The following is a 22,292-nucleotide window of genomic DNA, read 5'->3' as shown; positions in this document are numbered from 1 at the left end:
TGTTGCTCATGATTTTTCTTTTACTCGTGCTCTTTCTCTAGCCCCTAAAATCTCACTCTTGCATACTATTTTTACTCTAGCTACTGCTCTTGCTCTTACACACGCTATCGCTATCGCTCGTGCTCTTCTCATTTGCTCTTACACACGCTATCACTCATGAAAATGCAAGTAGAATAATCAAGAGCAAATGAGAAGATGAATGGTGTTCTTGGGCAATTAACTATACCGTTGATACATCAACCATTGTAATTAAAACGAATCCACGTGCATACACGACCTTCACAATCTCAAAGAACCTTCCCAAGGTCGCTCTCACTATCGATCTCGTACCAGCTTGCACTATCACTGTTGCTCATGATTTTTCTTTTACTCGTGCTCTTTCTCTAGCCCTTAATCTCACTCTTGCATACTATTTTTACACATGCTATCACTATCGCTCTTACACACGCTATCACTATCACTCGTGCTCTTCTCAAGCCCTTAATCTCACTCTTGCATACTATTTTTACACATGCTATCACTATCGCTCTTCCACACGCTATCACTATCACTCGTGCTCTTCTCAATTGCTCTTTTACACACGCTATCACTATCACTCGTACTCTTCTCAATTGCTCTACACACGCTAACACTATCGCTTGTGCTCTTCTCAATTGCTCCTACACACGCTATCACTATCGCCCATGCTCTTCTCAATTGCTCTTATACACGCTATCACTATCGCTCGTGCTCTTCTCAATTGCTCTTACACACGCTATCACTATCGCTCGTGCTCTTCTCAATTGCTCTTACACACGCTATAACTCATGAAAATGCAAGTAGAACAATCAAGAGCAAATGAGAAGATGAATGGTAAAGGAGCACGGAAAACAAAGGAACAAAAAAAAAAAAAAACATTTGAAATGAATATTCATATAAATAAAAAGAATCCCAGCTCTTACACAAAAAGGATATAAAAAAGTAAACACTGCCCTGCCCTTTTAACTCAAAAGAAAGTCATACAAATGAAAGCATCACAGAACCACCCAAGACAATCAAGGGAAGGNCTCTACACACGCTAACACTATCGCTTGTGCTCTTCTCAATTGCTCCTACACACNTTTTAACTCAAAAGAAAGTCATACAAATGAAAGCATCACAGAACCACCCAAGACAATCAAGGGAAGGGATTTTCTTTTTTTCCTTCTTGAGAAACAGAATAAAATTACAAACAAAAAAGGGGCGTAGATGATATCTATCTATAAGTAGAGGCTTAAATTGAGGGGGGGAAAAGGAAGGCAGCGTTCTAAACTAAATAAATGACCTGGAATTATCGACTGCGCCAAGCAGACAACGCTTACAGAATGTCGTATCAGTAGTACAATCTACAGGATGTTTCATGCGATACTCGCAATTCGTCAAAGCAGCAGCAATTGGAGACCTGCAAATTCGTGTTCAAGAAGCAACATTAGAGAAGACATTCCATAAGTAAAACCTGCAAAGCCCCCCCTCTAACATGTTGTAGCGGTCTGCATTCTCATTCAAAAGGACTAATCGATCCATCGGTACATTTCTTCAACTCGTGGCCAATTTAAAAACGAAAATTTTCAAGCCAAGCCGCTTTCTTCTGCTCCCTGAAAAAGAAAGAGGAGCACAATGTTAATGATGTAAGAAAGTCAACTCTAATCAAGAATAATAGTACACAAAAACCGTGCTATTCATCACTACAGTAATCGTACAATCATATGTCCGTGCAATGGAGTATTATCATTATGCAATTGATGGAAGGAGGCATAATAAAGAATATAAACAGACCAAGCATCCCCTTGTTTCATCTCTGTTAAAAAATGTCTGCCACTCAGCCTTAATAGTAAGTATAGGAAGAGAACGGAAGACCCTTTAAGGGTGTGGAAACCTCTCTCTATCAGACGCATTTTAAAAACCTTGAGGGGAAGCCCAAAGAGGACAATATTTGCTAGCCATGGGCTTGGACTATTACAAATGATATCAAAGCTAGACACCGGATGATGTGCCAGTGGATTGGAGGGGGTCCTACATCGATTGGAGAATGGAACGAGTGCCAATGAGGACGCTGGCCCTGGATGGGGTGGATTGTGAGATTCCACATTGGTTAGGGATGAGAACGAAACACCCTTTATAAGGGTGTGGATACCTCTGCCTAGCAGTCACATTTTAAAAACCTTGAGGGGAAGCCCGAAAGGGAAAACCCAAAGAAGACTATCTATTAGTGGTGGTGGGCTTGGGCTTGGGCTGTTACATGTAGAGACAGAAAATTATGCACAAAATTGATGGGAAGAACAACGGTGTTTTGAACTGAAATACCAAAAGTGCCGGGATATAATTTCGTTTTAAGCACAAAAGGGTAGTAAAAACAATGGTGTTTTGAACTGAATTTCAACTAATGGCTTCAGAACAGAAATAATTGGCTTACCCAATTCCACTCAGAATGGAGCTTCAAGAGACTCATCCCAAACTTCTGCACTTCCATTAGAGGCATCTTCCACATCTTCTTCCATTGAAAGCCTAATATATTCTCTATGTGCAAAACGGTCCCATTCTGTCAAAGTAGGATTCTCCCGTTCCTGCAAGCCACAAGGTCAAAATTGTCACCAGTAATATACGGGCAGAACATTGTCTGCCAATTTATCATAGCTGAGATCACAAGGCAATAATATCGACCTGAAATAAAAGTTCACCTACCTGGCGGATAAGAAACGGATCACGCGTTTCGAAGGCCATAAACTTATTCAGATTGAAAAGAATGTTAAAAACACTTCCAGAAAGCTTGCAGCCTTTCAGATCCCGTAGACAGATATAATTCTCGTTCTGCAAGCAAGACATTGTGTAAAGCACAACAATATCATTTCGTAATTCACAAATTTTTGGAGAAAATTTCGATAATCATGGATATCTTTTCATGATATTCTTAAAAAAAAAAANATTACAGGACGAGCTAGATTGAAAATCCACTGTGAACCAAGAACTTGTGGGAGTCATGGAGAACTCTTCAATGGACTGAAATATAAAAACTAAAATGAAATTACAAAAAGAAACTCCCTTATAGGATAAAAGCTGGAAGAAAAATNAAACTAATAAAGGAGTAGAGCTGAACCTCCGGTCCAATCATATCAATTATCTGGCACAAAATATCCTCAAAAAGCACAGGTTCTTGAGCCATGCATTCCATACGATGTAACTGCTCCTCATAAAAGAATTGCAATTCATTCCGAGTTAAAATTCCATTACCATCCAAATCTATGCACTTGAACCTAGAAAAAACAACAAGGCGTAATCAAAATGGGCAGCCAGTCCCAAACTTGGTCAAGAAATGGAAAACTGAAGAAGACAAACCAGAGTAAATAAACAAAGATCATACGAACTGCAAGTGAAAATATAGTGTCTATGCATAAAAGGGCATGATTTACATAAATAATTTACAAGGAAACAAACATTTTCATTGAAAAAAATGAAAAATTACAAAGAAAGTTCCAATAACTTCCACGGGTAGAATATGAACAACCCAACCACAAGGCAAAAAGATTTATCTTTTATGCATACAAATTCGCTAACCCAAACCTAAATAAAAAATTATAAAGGGACGTCAATTAACCAAACAACATATGTTAAAAGGGAAACTAGAATTTCACATTACTGTATTGACAGAATTGATCAAATAACATTGATTTATAACTTTTTTCCATCTTTACAATTATAAATACAATGTTGTACATGTCAAATGTCCAGAGAAAGGGGGTACCCAACAAGCAGATTTAGAAAAAAGGCAATGCAGTAAGCTGAATATAAAAATAAAGTGAAGATCCCTAGGGCAAAGGTCAAAATGGACACCGTTGTCTCAAGAATTCAACTGCACAAATTTGTTGATCAGTACTAATTTGCACATGTTTCATCAAAACTTGAGCCATCTTACAAACAGTCTATATGACCTGGTAAAGTATTAGAAAACACCAATATTCACGATAAGGACAGAACATACCAATACTCAAGGCTAGGCTCTGACGATTTATCTTCCTCGGACAATATAAAATAAACGAAATCTTCATATCCCATCCTACCTTCAACCTTACTAGTAAACTTTCTTGAAACCTAGGATTCCATGGAATCAATTAAAGAAGTTAATGCTAGTAATCACTTTATAAATAAATTTAACACAGGAAAAAAAAATAATTCTATAGATTCCAAGGAAGTTTCATTTAAAACTGAAATCTGGCATCTAATTAAGTCATTTTTTAAACAAGCAAGATCCCAGAGAATATTAACCAACCTGAGAGAATATTCTATCAACAATCCGGTAGGTAAGAGCATGATTTCCATATTTGATAAGGTTCTCCTTGTCGATCAAGAAATCGTGATCCGTGTCCAACTCCCAAAATTTGCAGTATATTACATAGAAGTGCTCATATGAAAAGTATCTACAATTCACGATTAAAACAAATTAAATAAGGTCAAGCAGACCCCAAGAAGCAAACACATGAACATAATATATCAATCCAAGCTAAAAGTAACATACGTAAAGATAATTAAGAGGCTCAAAGACGCTCTACTTTTTCTTCTTATGCCACGTTCTGATTAAAAAAGACTAAATCCTTAAGCCATCTCCTCTTTTACATTTTTTAGACCACACTAGAGAGAGAAAAAGAAAGATTCTTAGTGGTGGGACCAGTTTTGGTGGTTGGATTCAACTACAAACAGGAAAAAAAAATAGTGGTACAGTTCCTGACTTGGAAACCAATAAACATAACACCATTAAATTCTTACGCTCCTTTATAAGGGATATTAGCAAGACAAAACCCCATCCTTTTTTTCTTTTGCAAGAAACAATGTATTAACTCAAAAATTACAGGACGAGCTAGATTGAAAATCCACTGTGAACCAAGAACTTGTGGGAGTCATGGAGAACTCTTCAATGGACTGAAATATAAAAACTAAAATGAAATTACAAAAAGAAACTCCCTTATAGGATAAAAGCTGGAAGAAAAATGGTAAAACCACCAGTGAGATAGAATAGAAAGAAAACTCATGATTGCAACATACAGCATTCGTTTTTTATCACAACACAAAAAAGCCTTCNAACTGCAAGTGAAAATATAGTGTCTATGCATAAAAGGGCATGATTTACATAAATAATTTACAAGGAAACAAACATTTTCATTGAAAAAAATGAAAAATTACAAAGAAAGTTCCAATAACTTCCACGGGTAGAATATGAACAACCCAACCACAAGGCAAAAAGATTTATCTTTTATGCATACAAATTCGCTAACCCAAACCTAAATAAAAAATTATAAAGGGACGTCAATTAACCAAACAACATATGTTAAAAGGGAAACTAGAATTTCACATTACTGTATTGACAGAATTGATCAAATAACATTGATTTATAACTTTTTTCCATCTTTACAATTATAAATACAATGTTGTACATGTCAAATGTCCAGAGAAAGGGGGTACCCAACAAGCAGATTTAGAAAAAAGGCAATGCAGTAAGCTGAATATAAAAATAAAGTGAAGATCCCTAGGGCAAAGGTCAAAATGGACACCGTTGTCTCAAGAATTCAACTGCACAAATTTGTTGATCAGTACTAATTTGCACATGTTTCATCAAAACTTGAGCCATCTTACAAACAGTCTATATGACCTGGTAAAGTATTAGAAAACACCAATATTCACGATAAGGACAGAACATACCAATACTCAAGGCTAGGCTCTGACGATTTATCTTCCTCGGACAATATAAAATAAACGAAATCTTCATATCCCATCCTACCTTCAACCTTACTAGTAAACTTTCTTGAAACCTAGGATTCCATGGAATCAATTAAAGAAGTTAATGCTAGTAATCACTTTATAAATAAATTTAACACAGGAAAAAAAAATAATTCTATAGATTCCAAGGAAGTTTCATTTAAAACTGAAATCTGGCATCTAATTAAGTCATTTTTTAAACAAGCAAGATCCCAGAGAATATTAACCAACCTGAGAGAATATTCTATCAACAATCCGGTAGGTAAGAGCATGATTTCCATATTTGATAAGGTTCTCCTTGTCGATCAAGAAATCGTGATCCGTGTCCAACTCCCAAAATTTGCAGTATATTACATAGAAGTGCTCATATGAAAAGTATCTACAATTCACGATTAAAACAAATTAAATAAGGTCAAGCAGACCCCAAGAAGCAAACACATGAACATAATATATCAATCCAAGCTAAAAGTAACATACGTAAAGATAATTAAGAGGCTCAAAGACGCTCTACTTTTTCTTCTTATGCCACGTTCTGATTAAAAAAGACTAAATCCTTAAGCCATCTCCTCTTTTACATTTTTTAGACCACACTAGAGAGAGAAAAAGAAAGATTCTTAGTGGTGGGACCAGTTTTGGTGGTTGGATTCAACTACAAACAGGAAAAAAAAATAGTGGTACAGTTCCTGACTTGGAAACCAATAAACATAACACCATTAAATTCTTACGCTCCTTTATAAGGGATATTAGCAAGACAAAACCCCATCCTTTTTTTCTTTTGCAAGAAACAATGTATTAACTCAAAAATTACAGGACGAGCTAGATTGAAAATCCACTGTGAACCAAGAACTTGTGGGAGTCATGGAGAACTCTTCAATGGACTGAAATATAAAAACTAAAATGAAATTACAAAAAGAAACTCCCTTATAGGATAAAAGCTGGAAGAAAAATGGTAAAACCACCAGTGAGATAGAATAGAAAGAAAACTCATGATTGCAACATACAGCATTCGTTTTTTATCACAACACAAAAAAGCCTTCGTTCATAAACCCTACCTCAAGACTTTGTTGATGTCCTCTTCTTCATCAGCATGTTGCATTGCATCAATCAAATTTCCACGTTTGAGCTCCCTGAGTGAAAGCTGACCATTTCCAGCTCTATTTATATAGTAATATATCCTATATATTACTGTTTCAGCTGGTTCACAAAATAAAAGTTCATTCAAAAAGTGAACAACGAAAATATAAAGAGCCGTAGTGTAATTGCATTAAAAAATGTGAACTTAAAAGAATCTAGAATCAAGCAGGTTTATGATGATTTATCATAGCATGAAGCCTTGTGGGAACCCAATAACAAGCCCCTGCCTGAAATTCAAATTGCATACAACAGCAGGCATCTAACATGGTCTGCAAGGTCAATTCTAATACACCCAGTGCCTAACCAACAATGCTAATGTCAATAGAAACCAACAATTTATACAACTGGATGAACTGCACTGCACGACCAAAGAAAACTAGGGCCATATTCTTTCAGAAAAAATAAACTGCCGCGTTGCAACTGAAGAAGAATACTAAACAAGAGAAGAGAATAAAGGGCCCCACTCCAGTGCCTTACTCTTTTGGAAAAGCAGACGATCACACTGAACCAGAAGGAGAATGCTAGACAAAGAGGAGAGAATAAAGGGCCCCACTCTAAATTATGAACAAATGACCTAGAAATATTACAGAATCTCCATCTACTCAATGACATAAAAATAGGAAAGTTACGAATCTTTTGTACTGGAAATCCATTCAGAAACATAAAGATTTAAATCCTACACATCATCAAGCTCTCAGCCTTTTGAAACACTATGCATTTGATTCAGAAACAAAGGATTTGACTCCACTTTTCACAAGAGACAATGTTCAGAGCAATGGAGGAGTACCCAAGGATTTCTTAGAACGGTATAAACATTGGCAACCTAAACTGAAACCTATTTATAGTTGCTACAAGAAGTTGGTTTCACCCTTTACATAATCATAGACAATGTCCTAAGAGATGAGGATTTACGGGCTACTTGTAAGTCAGATTTCATGCCTAGAGAAAAGTTTCTATTGTAACTTCATGTTTGAAACAACATCAAATATCTTAAAGATATTGAAAAGTTATAATAAGCTTAAAAGGGAAAGGGAAAAGAAAAACTCAAAACCTAACGAAAACATAAAAAACTGTTTCATCCCCCACAAATGAAGCCCACATCTCCTTTTTCATCTTATTCTTTAGACATCAATGTCATCATTTCTTTCTTGGTCGCATCCTTCAAAAGGCAGAAAGCTTCGTGGATTTTTTTTTTTTAAAAAAAATCATGTCTGATGGAATAGGTTTTGAATTTGTTTAGTTCTTCAGGATTTTGTTATGCAGCTAATTATATCCTACTAGTAGAAGTTCTTCGTTACTTCAGTAACTTCTCATTTTATCAACGAAAATTCGGTCCTTTGTCAAAGTGTAGGCTCCTATGTTAAATCCAAGCTTGCAAGGTGAAAGGCAATTATTCCCATTGTTCTCTTTCTCGTCCTTTTTTACTTTGTCAGGTGAAGAAGCAGTTACTAAATGTTCTCTTCCAAGGATGCCTCATCCTCCCAAACTTCTGATAATCTTTTTACAATAAAGTTCTGGATTTGTTCGTAATTAAAACAAATACATGATGAAAGAGATTTGATAGTTCAAAAATTAGAGAACGGGGTTGATTAAACTAATCAAAGACAGACATGATTCTTAGGAAAAATAAAGTACAAAGCAAACCATAAACATCCATATATTTAAAGCAGTGTAATTCAGACAAGAGGCACCAACCATATCTTTCCTGAAATTCAGGAGTGCTCTGCAGGAATTCCAACCCTGGGTGCGTTGTTAAGAGTTCCCGAAGCACAGGTTTGAAGTCATCCTGTCATAAAATCAAAAAATTCAACTTTACTGAGAACAAGATTATACGTAAAATATATTTTTTGTTACTTCAGATGATATCTCCTTCGAATTTCATTTAACCAATTGCCAAATACAATTTTTTGTGTTCAATAAAATAGGTAAGAAATAACACAAAATAATTCATAGAAAACTGCATGTTACTTATGCTGCTATAGCAACACTAAAAAAAAAAACTTTTTTCATAGAAAACAATACTCTAATATTTAGTGATATTTTGATATACATAACAATGAAAATTTATTTATACAATATAATGATCGGGATTAGGGAGGAGAAGAAAGGAAAGATGAAGAACAGAAAGTAACCTGAGTCAGATACTTGAGATCTGGCTGCTTTAAAATCTTAAAAATTTGGGTTGCTATATCCAGTGTCAACATGTTTCCATTGATCCAGTATTCAATAAAAGCATCCCTGCAAAATAATGATGATAAACAGTATCATACGTGCTTCAAGTAGGAAAAAAAAATAAGGAAAGAGACACCCCAATTTTCTTTTTTTTTTTACTAATTAAGGGCGTTCAGGTCGTCACGTGTTTCAACTAATATCACAAGACAAGGCCTATAAAAATCATGTTATTCCTCTCAATTCAAATACCTTGTAAAACCACAAAATGTTGTACTGAACTAACTAATAATGATTCATTCAACCCACCAACCATGATGATACAAACTAAATCCAACCAAAGATGGAATGCAGAATAGTGCATTGGCAACTTCAGTTTCAAGTCCAAATCAATTTATCCATACGTCTTGCCTTGAGATACCATGTTCTTTCCTTAGTTGCTTCCATGTGGTGTTCTCTTTGCAATTCTTTTTGTAATTATAATCTTGTTCATATTAAGGCCAATTGGGAGTCCTTGTAACTCTTTGGCGGGTTAGGAAATCTCATCTCCCCTTTTGTAATCTCCATTCGGTAATATATTCTTTTGTTTCTTATAGAAAAAAAGTAACGAACCATGTTGCCACCACCATGTAGCTAGGGGATTTGAGTTTGAAGTGGAGTTTACCATCCAAGAAAAAAAAAATTTCCCTTAATTCTCGAGGCAGTTTCACATTCTTGACTTTTTTTTTTTTTTTTTAAAGAAAACCAAATTTCATTGAATGAATGGTAGAATACATGGGGATACAAAAAAAACAAGCCTAATAAAAGTGGGAGTCCAAAACTAACAACAAAAAAGGACAAGACCAAGGCATAATTACAAAAAATACTGGGTGACCAATACCCTTAAGAAGTAAGAAGGTATTAAATCAAACAATTTCCCAAGCTTCCTCACCCAACTTCTATTCATCTCTAAAAATCCAATTGTTCCTCTTAAGCCAAATACCCCAACACACAGCAAAGGGAGGATGCAAAAGCACCTACTACAATATAGAAACCTTTGGGGAAAAAAATGTGATGAAGAAGACTTAGCAAAGGGCCAAACTTACAACTCAAAGGTTTTGGAATCAAAAATGGCCTCCAAAAATAAAGCCATCAATATAGAATCTTCTAAACTAGTCATAGCAATGAGAATGATGAAGAAGACATCATGCTCCTTATATACAGCATAGGAAACCTTCTCGAAAGATTTCATAAGAGTAGCCGAAGAAAAGAGATCGAGGGAATCTCCATAAACACTTTAACCTTTGCAGAGGAACAATCAAAAGGTGGTTGGATGCTTGAGAAATTCAAAAGGCCAGCTTCAATTGATCAGTTAAGATGAAGCCATACAAAGGCTGGTCTTTTAACTACCATGTCCTATTCCAAAAAATTAGAATTAATTGCTTCAAATCCCAAGAACCACACCAACGATACCTTAAATGATTTCAAACCGCCTTGATTCTCCATTAATAGATTCAAACCCCATCAAGAACTCTTTCAAGCAAGGAAAATATTTGAAACTCTTCTTCAACTCCAACGGCAAAGAAGACAACACCCCAAGGGAAATCTCAACTCAACTTCGCTGATTTTGCACACTTCTTCCAAAAACAACTATACAACTATCGAGAAAGATTCATTGATGCCCTTTCATATCTTCAAATTAATCTTCCTTGAAATTGATGACAAAAAAACGGTCATTAATTTCTATCTTTGATTCTTGAATAAGAACCATGTCAGGACAATGGTAATGCATAAATCTCTTCGCATGGATTCTTTCAAATTATTCCCCAGCCTTCTAGTTTTCCAAAATAAAATCTACATAACATCAATTATCACAATTTTTCTGAAGGCTGCATATTTATTTCTGGTCAGCCTTTGTAATCTTTCACTCTTCCTACCAAAGATATCCTTTATCCCAACAGAATATATATATACATATATATCTTGGGAAGCAAATTCGAGCATAATTAGCAACATTTTATGGAGTTCATTGAAAAAAAGAGATAGCTAAGCCCATTTATTAAAAAAAAAAGTACAAAGTTAAAATACTTGTTGAGAAGCAAAAGGTGACAACGGAACAGTCTAAAAAATGATGTCCTGTATATATATATATATATATATATATATATATATATATATATATATATGATACAAAACGATTACAAAAACTACAGGTGAAAAAATGCCAATATATAAATCATACTAGAACAATGTTCTCCAGCAACAAGAGAAACCTACCTCGATACAATGCCGGTGCTGTTAACATCTATCTTCCTGAAAAGAGAAGGGGAAAAGAATGATGGCAGCTTGCATACTTCTTTTGTAACTGCCCTAAATTCTGGCATAGCAGAAGGAGAGTTAGTGTCCATTGGAGGAATGAAACGTAAGTTTTTGAGATATCTCACCATGGACTTGCAATCCATCTAGGTGCCCGTAAAAAGCCTGGTTGATCCTGAACAGACATTGCTCCTTTATGTCAATTGGTGGTGGACGTCCATTTTGGAAGTAAAACTGCAGAGCATTTAAAGTTGTGCAATTAAGAACTACATCATAATCCCATGAAAAGAAATTCAACTGATAAGCTAAAGGTCTTTTATCCGAAACGTAGCTCAAAAACTATTAACAAATATTATAACAAAAGATAAAATTAGAAGGACCTGCGGAATTGGTTCTTTAATTGGCTCACTAATCACTTTCAGCGGGGAGCCTAAATTAGAAGGACCAACCCTCTGTCTCATCACCCGAGGGGAACCCGATGTACTTCTCGGTGATAGAGGAGGAGCACTTCCAGCAGGAAATATAGAAGGTAGTGAGTTGCTAGCAGAAGCATGAGGACTAGAAGAATTTCCAGGCACATTCAAGGGTACACCAGCCTTCGCATCGTTTAACAATGACGTTACCTAACAGATACAATGGATAAATATAACGAATTCGAATCCATTCCCATACACGTGAAAACGAAGGATGAAGCAATGCCAACTAAAATCAAAACTGCCATCGAGACAACCCAGCTAGAAACAAGATCTTTTCAGCATGCTCTTGAGTCCCTATGACTAATAACAACTCAAATTCACACAAGCTCAAATAAAAAAATCCACAATTCAACAAACTCCCCCAATTCAACGAACTTCATAATGCAAGGGAAATCAAAGTTACCAGCCGATTAGTGGCAGGGAGCGAAAGCCACTGCGCAAACAGCTTCTCAACAAAATCAGGATTGGATTTAATCGCCAAAGGAGAGACCTCAGCCAGCTGCAACAATTCAGCGTCCAACGACGCCACATCGCAAGAGATTTCCATATTCATCGAAACCAGCCCGTGACTCTCGCATGAACAGCACCAATATCAACCAGCAACACCAATCACTTAACCCTAGATGCCAATTCCAACCCTCGAGACGCAATATTCGTCAAAGCATGATGAACAAGAACAAATCAAGATCACAAAAGGAACAAAACCCACAATTTCTTGATCGGATTCAAAGCTCCAGAGAAGAGAAGAAATCCCCAGATCTTCGGGAAGTGAGAGTGGGTATGGTGGGTCTAGCAACGAGAAAAAAACGAACAAGATTGAAAGGGGCAGAGAAAAATTCAGGAGCAAGATCGATTGGGATTAAAGGGATTGGAAAATGGGGAAATTGGGAGAGAAATTTGTCGAGCAAAATGAAGAATTGAAGAAGAGAAAGAATGGAAGAAACAGCAATGTGAAGAAATAGTGTTTGTGAGGAATGGAAAATGGCGAAAGGAAAGCGCAGTTCCCTGTGGTTTATTAAGGCGTCTAAAATACGGTATACCATATCGCCTGCGCTTGTCACGTGCTACATTTGCCTTTTACCTTCATAAACTTCAAAAACCAAATAATTAGTGTTTTTTTTCTTTATTTATTTATTTTAAATTAATAAAACTTTATATTTTGTCTTTAAAATATATTTAAATTTAAATTTTTAAAAAATTCCATTAATACCTTTAAAAAAATTTAAAAAGAAGTAAAAAATGTACTAATAAATTATTACCGTTAAAATATGAACAAAAACTGTCTATAAAGACACCTCGTAGATTATCTCCAAAAAAAAAAAAAAAAAAAGAAAAAAAAAAAAAAAAAAAAAAAAAAAAAAAAAAAAAAAAAANTTTTTTCTTTTTTTTTTACCTTTTAAAATTTATTTTAAATTAATAATCCGTAAATTTTTTATTTTGTCTTAAAAATATACTTAAATTTTAAATAAATATATTCTTATTATTAATTTTTATTTTAAAAATCTCGATTTAACCTAAAAAAATTCCATTAATACTTTTTAAAAAATAAATTAAACATGCATTTACCGTACTGTGTTTAAAAAATACTTATAATATTTATCTTTTACTTTTATAAAACAAAGTTTAACAAATTATTACGGTCTATGAACGCAACTCTCGTAGGTTATCTCTCAATTTTTTAAAGTTTTTTTTTTTTAAATAAGTTTTAAAATGTTTTTGAATTTTTTTTTAAATAAAGGTATTAATGAAAGGTCTGAAAATTCAAATATATTTTTAAAACTGTTTTTAAACCATTTTTAAATATTAATTGTTATATCCAAAAACAAATTGTAATTTTTAAATTTTTTAAAAATTTTAATGACAAGTTTTATGTGTATTATTAAAATTTAATATATATATATATTTTTATTAATTTAGCGTTCAATTTACTCGTTTTTTCTTTAAATATGTTCAATAAAAATGTGATTATATTCCTTTACATTTTTTTTAAATTATTTTTTATCATTGGTCGTTAAATTACTTTTAAATAATTTATTTTAAGATCGAATTTAATTCTCATAAAATTTTCGAGATATTTTCTTATGAAGCTTTGTTACTGATACCAACCTCGTGTTTAGGTAGACAACCCGACAAATACACATAGACAAGAATTAACTTATCGACAATCCTAAGAGCACTATAAGAATCGGTATTGAACGTCCCTTATGTAATGGTATATTTAAAGTGTTTTTTTGAAAAATAAAAAATTAAAAAAAATAAATATATTTTTTAATATGTATTTATCCCCTAAAATCACTTAATAAACTATACTATATTATTATATTAATTTTTTTTAATGTAATAATATTATTATTTTTTAATATTTTTTTAAGTGGTTCCAACTTATTAATATGTTAGTGTCGGATAAGACAAAAAAAAAATTAATTCTAAATATTTATTGAACTCAAAATAACAAATTTAAATATTATTCCGACACTAAAAATTAGGGATTTATTACGCAAAACATTGAAATGTTAAAAACGGCTATTATGCTTTTAATTTTAAAAACTTTTTAGAGAAAATTAAAAAATCAAACTTGTAATTTAACCCTCTTTTACACTAATCGAGGGTGTTCGGCCTCAAATTTAGAGTCGAACATCCATCCATTTGAGTCTATCGGGGCATTGGCCCTCCCGTGTCAATATCATATCATTTACGAATACCGTACCGAATAGTGGGTGCACAATACAACGTCCAACACGCGAGCTAGGGTGTAATACCGGCACACCCATGCTGCACGATATTGTCCTTGAAAAACTCATTTCAAAATAAGTCGTCCGAGACACTCGTCTCAGAACACTCGCCTTCACTGACATAAGATGGTGGAGATCTCACATCATGCCTCCTCTTTCTATAGTACATCTTGAGAATAGTGTGTTTTAGAGAGAAACAACTAATATTTTGTTTCAAAAATACCATTGAATTTTTTAAAAAATCGTTAAAAATAGTATTAACACATTTAATATTTATAAATAAATAAAAATGGTGTCAATTTTAATATTATTTTTAAAAATTTATTAGTATTTTAAAAAAAATTTAAAAGTGTTTTTAAAATTTTAAAAATATAAAATATTAATAATACTTTTTAAAATTTATGAGTATTTTTTAACTATTTTTTTAGTTAAAAAATATTTTTTTGTGTATTTAAAATATTTTAAAAGTCTAAAGGTATTATTAAAAAATTTATTTAATTTTTTTATACCGAAAAATATTTTTATTAATTTAGCTTAAAACATAAACATACGTAGACAATAAACATACACAAGCACTCCTTCGCTGTGATCTCATATGACAGCCTTTCTCCTCAAGCTCTAGCATTTAGGGCAGACAATAGAGAAATGGCTGAAGATGCTGATTTCGAAGCGAAAGCCGGTGATTTGCTGTGTCAATTCGAACGAATTTTAGAGTCAGATCTTCTTATGTAAGTATATAATCTTATAAGAAGTAAGATTCTCCTTTGTTCGAGTTTGATTTTCCCGGAAATTTATGTAGTTTATAGTCTCAATTTGACGGAAAAAACTCTCTGCTAGATTCCATATACTGATGGTTAATTGATGCTTTTTCTTGCTACTTATGATTGTATTGGTTTGAAGATCATCGTAGCGGAATGAACGATTAATGTACAGTTACAGTTCTAGTTTTGAGGAAGCTTCATTTTGATACGTACCTGATTTGGTTGCTCAATCAAATTTGTCTGATTATGGGGACGGCATTTCTATGAAGATTTGTCTGATTGTTGAGGGTTGTTGGGAGGGAGTCCCCACTAGCTAATTCCGAATTTAGGGCATGATCATGAGTTTATAGGTAAGGAATACATCTCCATTGGTATGAGGCCTTTTGGGAAAACCCAAAGCAAAGTCATGAGAGCTTATGCTCAAAGTGGACAATATCATACCATTGTAGAGAGTCGTGATTCCTAACATGGTACCAGAGTCATGCGCTTAACTTAGCCATGTTAATAGAATCCTCAAATGTCGAACAAAGAAGTTGAGAGTCTCGAAAGTGTAGTCAAAAGTGACTCAAGTGTCGAACAAATGGTGTACTTTGTTCAAGGACTCCAAAGAAGGAGTTGAGCCTCGATTAAGGGAGACTGTTCGAGGGCTCCATAGGCCTCAGGGGAGGCTCTATGGTGTACTTTGTTCGAGGAGAGGATTGTTGATGATTGTTGGGAGGGAGTCCCACACTGGCTAATTTAGGGAATAATCATGGTAAGGAATATAATCTTCATTGATATGAGACTTTTTGGGAAAATTCAAAGCAAAGCCACGAGAGCATATGCTCAAAATGGACAATATCATACCATTATGGAGAGTCGTGATTCCTAGTGTTTTTTGTGTAGACATATTTGGTTGGTTGGTTGCTTGACTGTTTTTCTGTCCTACGGTTGCATCAATCCAGCGATGAGATTGGATTTATACATCCATCCCAGTTTTCCAAACTGAAGGAAGAGGCAGGCAGCTCCAAAAGTGCTACGTCTGAAATTATGGGGTACGATAGTTCAGATTTCTTGCTTCAAGATCATAAGTTGGGCGTATCAACAGAGATTCTTCATCCTTTGTACATAGCAGCTAGAAACACATTTATGGCTGCTACTAGGAAATATAGGAGCTTTTGCAACCAAGATGATCAAACTGTGGCTGGAAACCATTTATCTGAATTGTCAAATTCATTTAACATTGTTGAAAGTGAGGTCATGAAGCATAGCAGGGCTCTTTTATTGCTGAGCTGCGATTTTGGCACTGCTTGGAATTCCAGGTTTCTGCTTGTTCCTTGTTTGATATAGCTTTTCCCATTATTGGAGTTACGACCATTTTTTTTATAATCTGTTATCTATCATCATGTCTTGCTTCTCTATTTACAATTTCAGCTCTAAATTTGAAAGTATCAATTCATCTACTAGTTTGTTACAAGAATTTCACTTGAGGAGCAAAAGACTGTATTTCCTGGCCTGTATCAGTTAAAATATTCGTTGTTTGTTAAATGAAAGGGCCATGAGTTATTTTATAATAGTACAATAAACATCAAATTTGTATTGATAACAATGGTTTTTCCAAGATTAACCATAGAACCTGGTCTCATTTGGATTACTCATAAGTTTTATTATTGACTTGCTATCTCATGGTGTGGAATTTAGGAATTATCACTTCTGATTGTACCATGTGTGTATCGGACAGGAAATTCATATTATCAAAGAAACAACATCTCTCAATGTATTTGGATGAACTTCTCTTGTCAAAGCTCGTACTTTCATATTTCCCCAAGAGTGAACAAGCGTGGTGCCATAGGTAAGGATTAACTAGTTGGTGCAAGTTTGTTCATACTGATATAATACTGTTTGAGGATAGGTTATTATTACTCTCCAGATGCTTTAATGGAGGCTAGTATCATTAGCGAGATTACAACCCAATTCTTTCTTTATGGATGCATTTCTAAAATATAGGCTTCTATTATTTTTCCACGATAAATACTCTTTATTCCCCAAAGTAGCTGCTGCATTTGGTATATTGTAGGGGTTTTGTTTTGTCAAGAAGTTTTTATGCTCGTATTACTTAACGTGTAGAAAAATGAGGGAATATTGTTGCAAGCTTATGTAGGGAATTTGTTATTTTGTATATTACTTTCCACAACCTAATGAAAAATGAGTTCCATAAATTTTATGTAAAAATTAAGCACGTCAGTTCTTGGCAGGCGGTGGGTGATCAAGCTGCTTGTTCAAAAGGGCTATACTGTTGAGGAAATTTTGAAGAAAGAATCTGAGCTAGTGGAAAGAATAGCTGAGGTTCAAGGACCTGCATATTATTAAAATTTGGAAGCTCACTATAACTTTCCATGCATATTGCATATTGCTGTTTCTCCGAAGGGTTATTCATAGACTTCATGATGGCCTCCAATTTAAGACTTGAGTGACATATGTTTTTTCTTCTTCTAACTTCTAATTTTAAACAAGCATAGAAGTGAACTGCAAGGATTGTAAATGATCCCACTCTACATAGGATACTAAAAACTCAACTATCACCCTAGAACTCACAAATAGATTAGGATGGATTTTTACCTTGTACCTGTCGATACCCGTTTGATAATATGGAGAAGCAAAGTTTAATTAGGAACAGCCGCCCATGGGGGATGAATACCTGAGATAAATTGAGCTTAGATATTTGCTAATGTACATTAATATAGGGATGCTCACAGGTCGGGTGGGATGGGGATGACTTCCCTATCCTTGTCCGTCTCCCATTGGATTCTCAATCCTTGCAACAATACTCCATTCAATCTTGCAGGGAAACTATTTCCCATTTGTTTATTTTCAGTTCAATTACATGGATTATATATCAAATAGAAACAAAATAATATTATATATCAAATTATCTAATTATTCGCCTATCTTGTTCAATGTTTGTGCCAAATTTGTTGAAGAGCAACAAGGACTCATTCCTACTTATTCATCCGCTGCTCCTTTGCTCAAAAGTTTTGGGCTTTCTTGCATGCCTACTTCCGTCTTTAATATCATTTCAAGTGTTCTCCTTGGGTATCCCTTCAAAGACCAGAAACAAATTATTTAGCTGAACATTGTGAAGGCCTTCTTTTGGTTAGAGAGGAATCATTGGATCTTCAATCACCAAATCTGCGTTGGAATCTTGTCAAAGGCAGTTACAAGTTATGCTGCCTTCTACCATTTCCTATCCTCAATCGGCCTTTATGTTAGGGAGATGAATTGTTGACCCTATTCATATAGGTAGCTAATAAATTGGTTGATGAATGGAGGAAATAGAAGAAAAGTTTATCTTCAAGCATGATCTTGAGAAGAATTTTAAAAGGTTGATTGGGATGTTCTTGATGAAATTTTGTCTAATAAAGGCTTTGGTGAAAAAACACAAGATCCGGAGCTGCTTTCTTGATTTTCCACTAGATTGTATTTATTTTGAACTCTTGGTAGATGCTGCAAACTTGATTTAAGTAATTGATTGTAACTGGACTCTTGTTAATTTCCTTCCTGTTACAGTAAGAACTTTGTCTCATCTAAGTTACTTTCATTTTGGTGTAGATGTCCAAAATGAATTACCGTGCATGGAACCATCGGTGCTGGTTAGTTTCTTACATGTCAAGGGAACAGGTGGGGTTTTCTTCTTTTTTCTTGTTTGATATCTCTGAGTCTGAGGCACACAATTTATTACAAAGTTTCTTATCTGTCAAGGGAACATGTACTTTATACATGAGTCGAGCTGCTCCCTTGGCTGCAAATGATTTAATTGACTCCTTCAAAATTGGAAAATGAGTATTTATTTGTCTGAATTCTCAAGTCTTCACAAGTTTATTATTGTAATGCAACGTGCACCTTTTGTAATAATTTCCAGATTTTGTTTCGAAAAAATGTTTTTCTGGGCTCCATTTGCATTGTTCTTATTGGACACTCCAAAAACATCTATCTTCAGGTGTTGAATGAAGTAAAGAAAACCAGAAAATGGGCAGCATTGCATGTTGCTGACAATTGTTGCTTCCACTATCGTAGAGTGAGCTTTGTAAATTGCTTAGTGATCATACAATACTCAAATTATTTTGAAATGACGGTAAAGTTCTGATCCTTGAGCTTTTTTCCCTCCTTCCAGCGGCTCATGCTCAAAATTTTAGAGGATACAACATGCACAGAAATAAGTTCTGGTCTCAGCGTTGACATTTATCAAATGTGGAAGGTAAATTTTGTTTATCCATGTCTTTTTAGTAATCGCAAAATCGAACTTTCAGTTCGACAATGTTTTTCTCTACATGCAATAACATTTTTTTAATGGATCATGTAATGCCTTTTTGAAAGTTTACTATAATAACTGGAATTGAATTCTTTACGTTTTCTTGAGTATAAATTTAATGCTGTTAAATGTCAACATTTTCTTGTATCTATGCTTTTGATTCTTACATTTCTCCTGCACTAACTTTTTCATTGACTCTAGCACACATGAATCTTGTAATCTATTTTGCCTAACACTCCTGAGTTCTATGTCTATCTTGGAGGAAACTAATGTTTGTGAGAGTTGGATCCTCTGAATGTTCTTGACATTTGCGATCTTATGGGAGAAGAAAATAAAAAACAATAATAAACTTATAATGAGAAGTTCTCTATAATTTTAGCGTCCATGTTTGATTTGCTATTTAGTTGACTTTATCCATAAAAAATTGGCTCGTTAATATCTTGCTAATTGTTATAATGAAAGGAAGAGCTTGATTGGGATGAAATGCTGATAAAGCGATATGTTGGAAGAGAGGTACATGCTTCTCTCTCTCTCTCTCTCTCTCTCTCTCTCTCTTTTCAATTTTTGGTGGTCAATTGTAGATGAGTGCGTTGGACCCTCTGTCATTGATTTCACAGAGATTCAATTGGAGAAGAATGTCTTCCAGAGTAGGCTGCTAAAGTCTCGATTTACTTTACTTTGTCACTGAATATGTAAAAGCTCAAACCCACCGCTAGCAGATATTGTCTTCTTTTGGCTTTCCCTTTTAAGCTTCCCCTCAGGGTTTTTAAACCGCATCTGCTAGGGAGATGTTCCTACACCCTTATAAACAATGTTTCGTTCTCCTTTCCAACCAACGTGCGATCTCACAATCCACCCCCTTTCGGAGCCCAGCATCCTCGTTGGCACTCGTTCTCCTCTCCGATCGATGTGGGATCTCACAAAATATATCATCTTCAGGATAGCTCCCCTTGTCGTGATTTGTAGTAGTATTTGGATCGACCCTCGCAAACTTTTACTTATAGTATGTTCTTTGGCTACATGGCTAATGAATGGAAGCAAGCATTTTGTTCTGTCTCGTTTGGTTCCTCGTCAAGATAAAAAAAATATTTTTTGCAGCAGTTTGATCCTCTAACGATATCCATCCTTGCAGGCTCTATGGATTCACCGTCGATTCCTTTCGGCGTGTTGGATGATACATTTTGTGACCGACCCGAATACTCGTGAGCAAGAGGGGGAAATAAGCAACAATTTCCACTTCTTTCTAGAAAATGAATTAAAACTCGTGAATTCCTGCTCATTTATCCCCAATGACGACTTTGAGGATTTCCAAGCACAAGCAACATATTCTGGTGCATATCTCTTGTGGTTGATCAAGGTGAAACTCAACCATGCTGAATCAACATCTTCATTTACTTTTATTAATCCAGGCTTTTCACCCAAACCCAATAGAATTTGACTGATTCTTCCATTTTTTGATTCTTCAGAATTGTCCAAAGCCAAATATGATCCAACTGGAAGAGAAGCTTAAAGCATGCAATTTGAAGACTCTGCTTTACAAGGTATGCCCAGAAGGAAGGTATCCCCTTTGGAAATCTTTAATGGACTCCATTGAAAACTCTCATTAGTATGTCCGAAAACTCGATCACAACTTCGACTTCATTCCTTTCCCGACGATAGTAAATTCTTGATGCAATGTTAACTTGTGAACTGCTGTGAAATATTGGATTGGTTTCTATTGATATCATAGTAGATAACCAAAGAAGCAAATCCATGTAGACTTTGGCATATGAAGTTTTGAGATGAAAGATATTAGAAATGTTATGCTGCTAACGGTTGGATGAAAGTCCCACGTCGGCTAATTTAAGAAATTGTCATAGAAGTCATGAGAGCTAAGCTCAAAGTGGACAATATCATACCATTGTGGAGAGTCGTGTTCATCTAACACTAACTATGGCTAGGAAATCTCTTAGGGTTTAATCTTATTTGGTTCATTCTTTCAACCCTTATATTTACTTCATTTTATAGGTTCAACTCTCTCACCTTTAAATATTGTAATAAACTTTTGAAAAAACATAATCAAAATAAATTTGGGGCTTTCACTTGACGTAATTTCAAACTTTTCTATATAAATAATAAAAATAAAATTTCTTTAAGTTTGATCGGTATATATTTTAACCAACTGAAATAAATAAATTAAAACTTCATTTTGTGAATTTTCAAATTCAGGAATATTTTATTAGCTCCTATTAAAATAAAATAAAAAATAATAAAAAATTATTCCTTTTTGCGATAATTTCTTATCTTTAGGCAACATCTCGACACTGCAATAATAAGCATCACGCATATGGAAGATAGATATTTTTAAGCTCGAGTTCATAAAGACTCACTTGTCTTCATACCCGCCGCCTGGACATCTCTATATTTTTGTACATTCTATTGTAAATAAATTTCACTCTACGTTCGACGATTTTTTCATGAAGCATCTCGATGCAGCATTCCTTTTTGCGATAATTTCTTCTCTGAAGGCAACATCTAGTCGCTCCAATAATAAGCATCACACCTATGAACGATAGATATTTTTAAGCTTGTTGAGTTCATAGAGATCGTAACAGGGTCATACCCGCCCCCGGGACATCTCTATATCTTTTTTACATTCTATTGTAAATAAATTGTTGGGGGTATTCCATAACAC

At 34.5% G+C, this 22,292-nt stretch overlaps 2 protein-coding genes across 4 annotated transcripts; one reads left to right on the top strand and one right to left on the bottom strand.

Annotated features, from left to right (window-relative positions):
- Positions 1–1,156: 1,156 nt before the first annotated feature.
- LOC111798548 (serine/threonine protein phosphatase 2A regulatory subunit B''beta-like) lies at positions 1,157–12,831 on the bottom strand. 2 transcript variants are annotated; one of them, XR_002815714.1, is made up of 14 exons: positions 12,241–12,831; positions 11,742–11,984; positions 11,490–11,595; positions 11,323–11,422; positions 9,030–9,135; positions 8,593–8,683; positions 6,816–6,957; positions 5,995–6,142; positions 5,707–5,816; positions 3,113–3,269; positions 2,701–2,826; positions 2,432–2,582; positions 1,496–1,613; positions 1,157–1,420 (listed from the first exon to the last, which is right to left on the bottom strand). XR_002815714.1 is itself a non-coding variant. In XM_023681778.1 (13 exons), exons 1-12 carry the CDS (start codon positions 12,388–12,390, stop codon positions 2,442–2,444), a joined length of 1,620 nt encoding a protein of 539 aa, XP_023537546.1. In that variant the 5' UTR covers positions 12,391–12,831; the 3' UTR covers positions 1,157–1,613; positions 2,432–2,441. The 2 variants fall into 2 exon arrangements, 1 of the variants encoding a protein (XP_023537546.1); XM_023681778.1 differs by having other exon boundaries at positions 1,157–1,613.
- A 2,311-nt stretch (positions 12,832–15,142) lies between these two features.
- LOC111799221 (protein prenyltransferase alpha subunit repeat-containing protein 1) lies at positions 15,143–21,443 on the top strand. Of its 2 annotated transcripts, none has more exons than XM_023682675.1 (10): positions 15,143–15,297; positions 16,275–16,631; positions 17,051–17,161; positions 17,565–17,655; positions 18,919–18,987; positions 19,307–19,384; positions 19,481–19,564; positions 20,081–20,131; positions 20,751–20,975; positions 21,085–21,443. In XM_023682675.1, exons 1-10 carry the CDS (start codon positions 15,215–15,217, stop codon positions 21,223–21,225), a joined length of 1,290 nt encoding a protein of 429 aa, XP_023538443.1. In that variant the 5' UTR covers positions 15,143–15,214; the 3' UTR covers positions 21,226–21,443. The 2 variants fall into 2 exon arrangements, with proteins under 2 accessions (XP_023538443.1, XP_023538442.1); XM_023682674.1 differs by having other exon boundaries at positions 19,307–19,393.
- Positions 21,444–22,292: the final 849 nt, after the last annotated feature.

Source organism: Cucurbita pepo, chromosome LG07 (genome assembly GCF_002806865.2).
Source record: "Cucurbita pepo subsp. pepo cultivar mu-cu-16 chromosome LG07, ASM280686v2, whole genome shotgun sequence".
In the NCBI taxonomy this organism is placed as follows: Eukaryota; Viridiplantae; Streptophyta; class Magnoliopsida; order Cucurbitales; family Cucurbitaceae; genus Cucurbita; species Cucurbita pepo.
The sequence above is the reverse complement of the archived record's forward strand: the minus strand, read 5'-3'. Positions and strand labels throughout refer to the sequence as shown.

Coding starts and splice junctions, on each gene's coding strand:
- LOC111798548 (XM_023681778.1), bottom strand. CDS start 12,390: ATGAATATGGAAATCTCTTGCGATGTGGCGTCGTTGGACGCTGAATTG. Junction 11,423..11,489: donor AGATGGATTGCAAGTCCATG/GTGAGATATCTC, acceptor CTGCTATGCCAG/AATTTAGGGCAGTTACAAAA. Junction 2,827..3,112: donor TTGATATGATTGGACCGGAG/GTTCAGCTCTAC, acceptor TCTTGCTTGCAG/AACGAGAATTATATCTGTCT.
- LOC111799221 (XM_023682674.1), top strand. CDS start 15,215: ATGGCTGAAGATGCTGATTTCGAAGCGAAAGCCGGTGATTTGCTGTGT. Junction 19,394..19,480: donor ACTATCGTAGAGTGAGCTTT/GTAAATTGCTTA, acceptor CCCTCCTTCCAG/CGGCTCATGCTCAAAATTTT. Junction 19,565..20,080: donor ACATTTATCAAATGTGGAAG/GTAAATTTTGTT, acceptor TTATAATGAAAG/GAAGAGCTTGATTGGGATGA.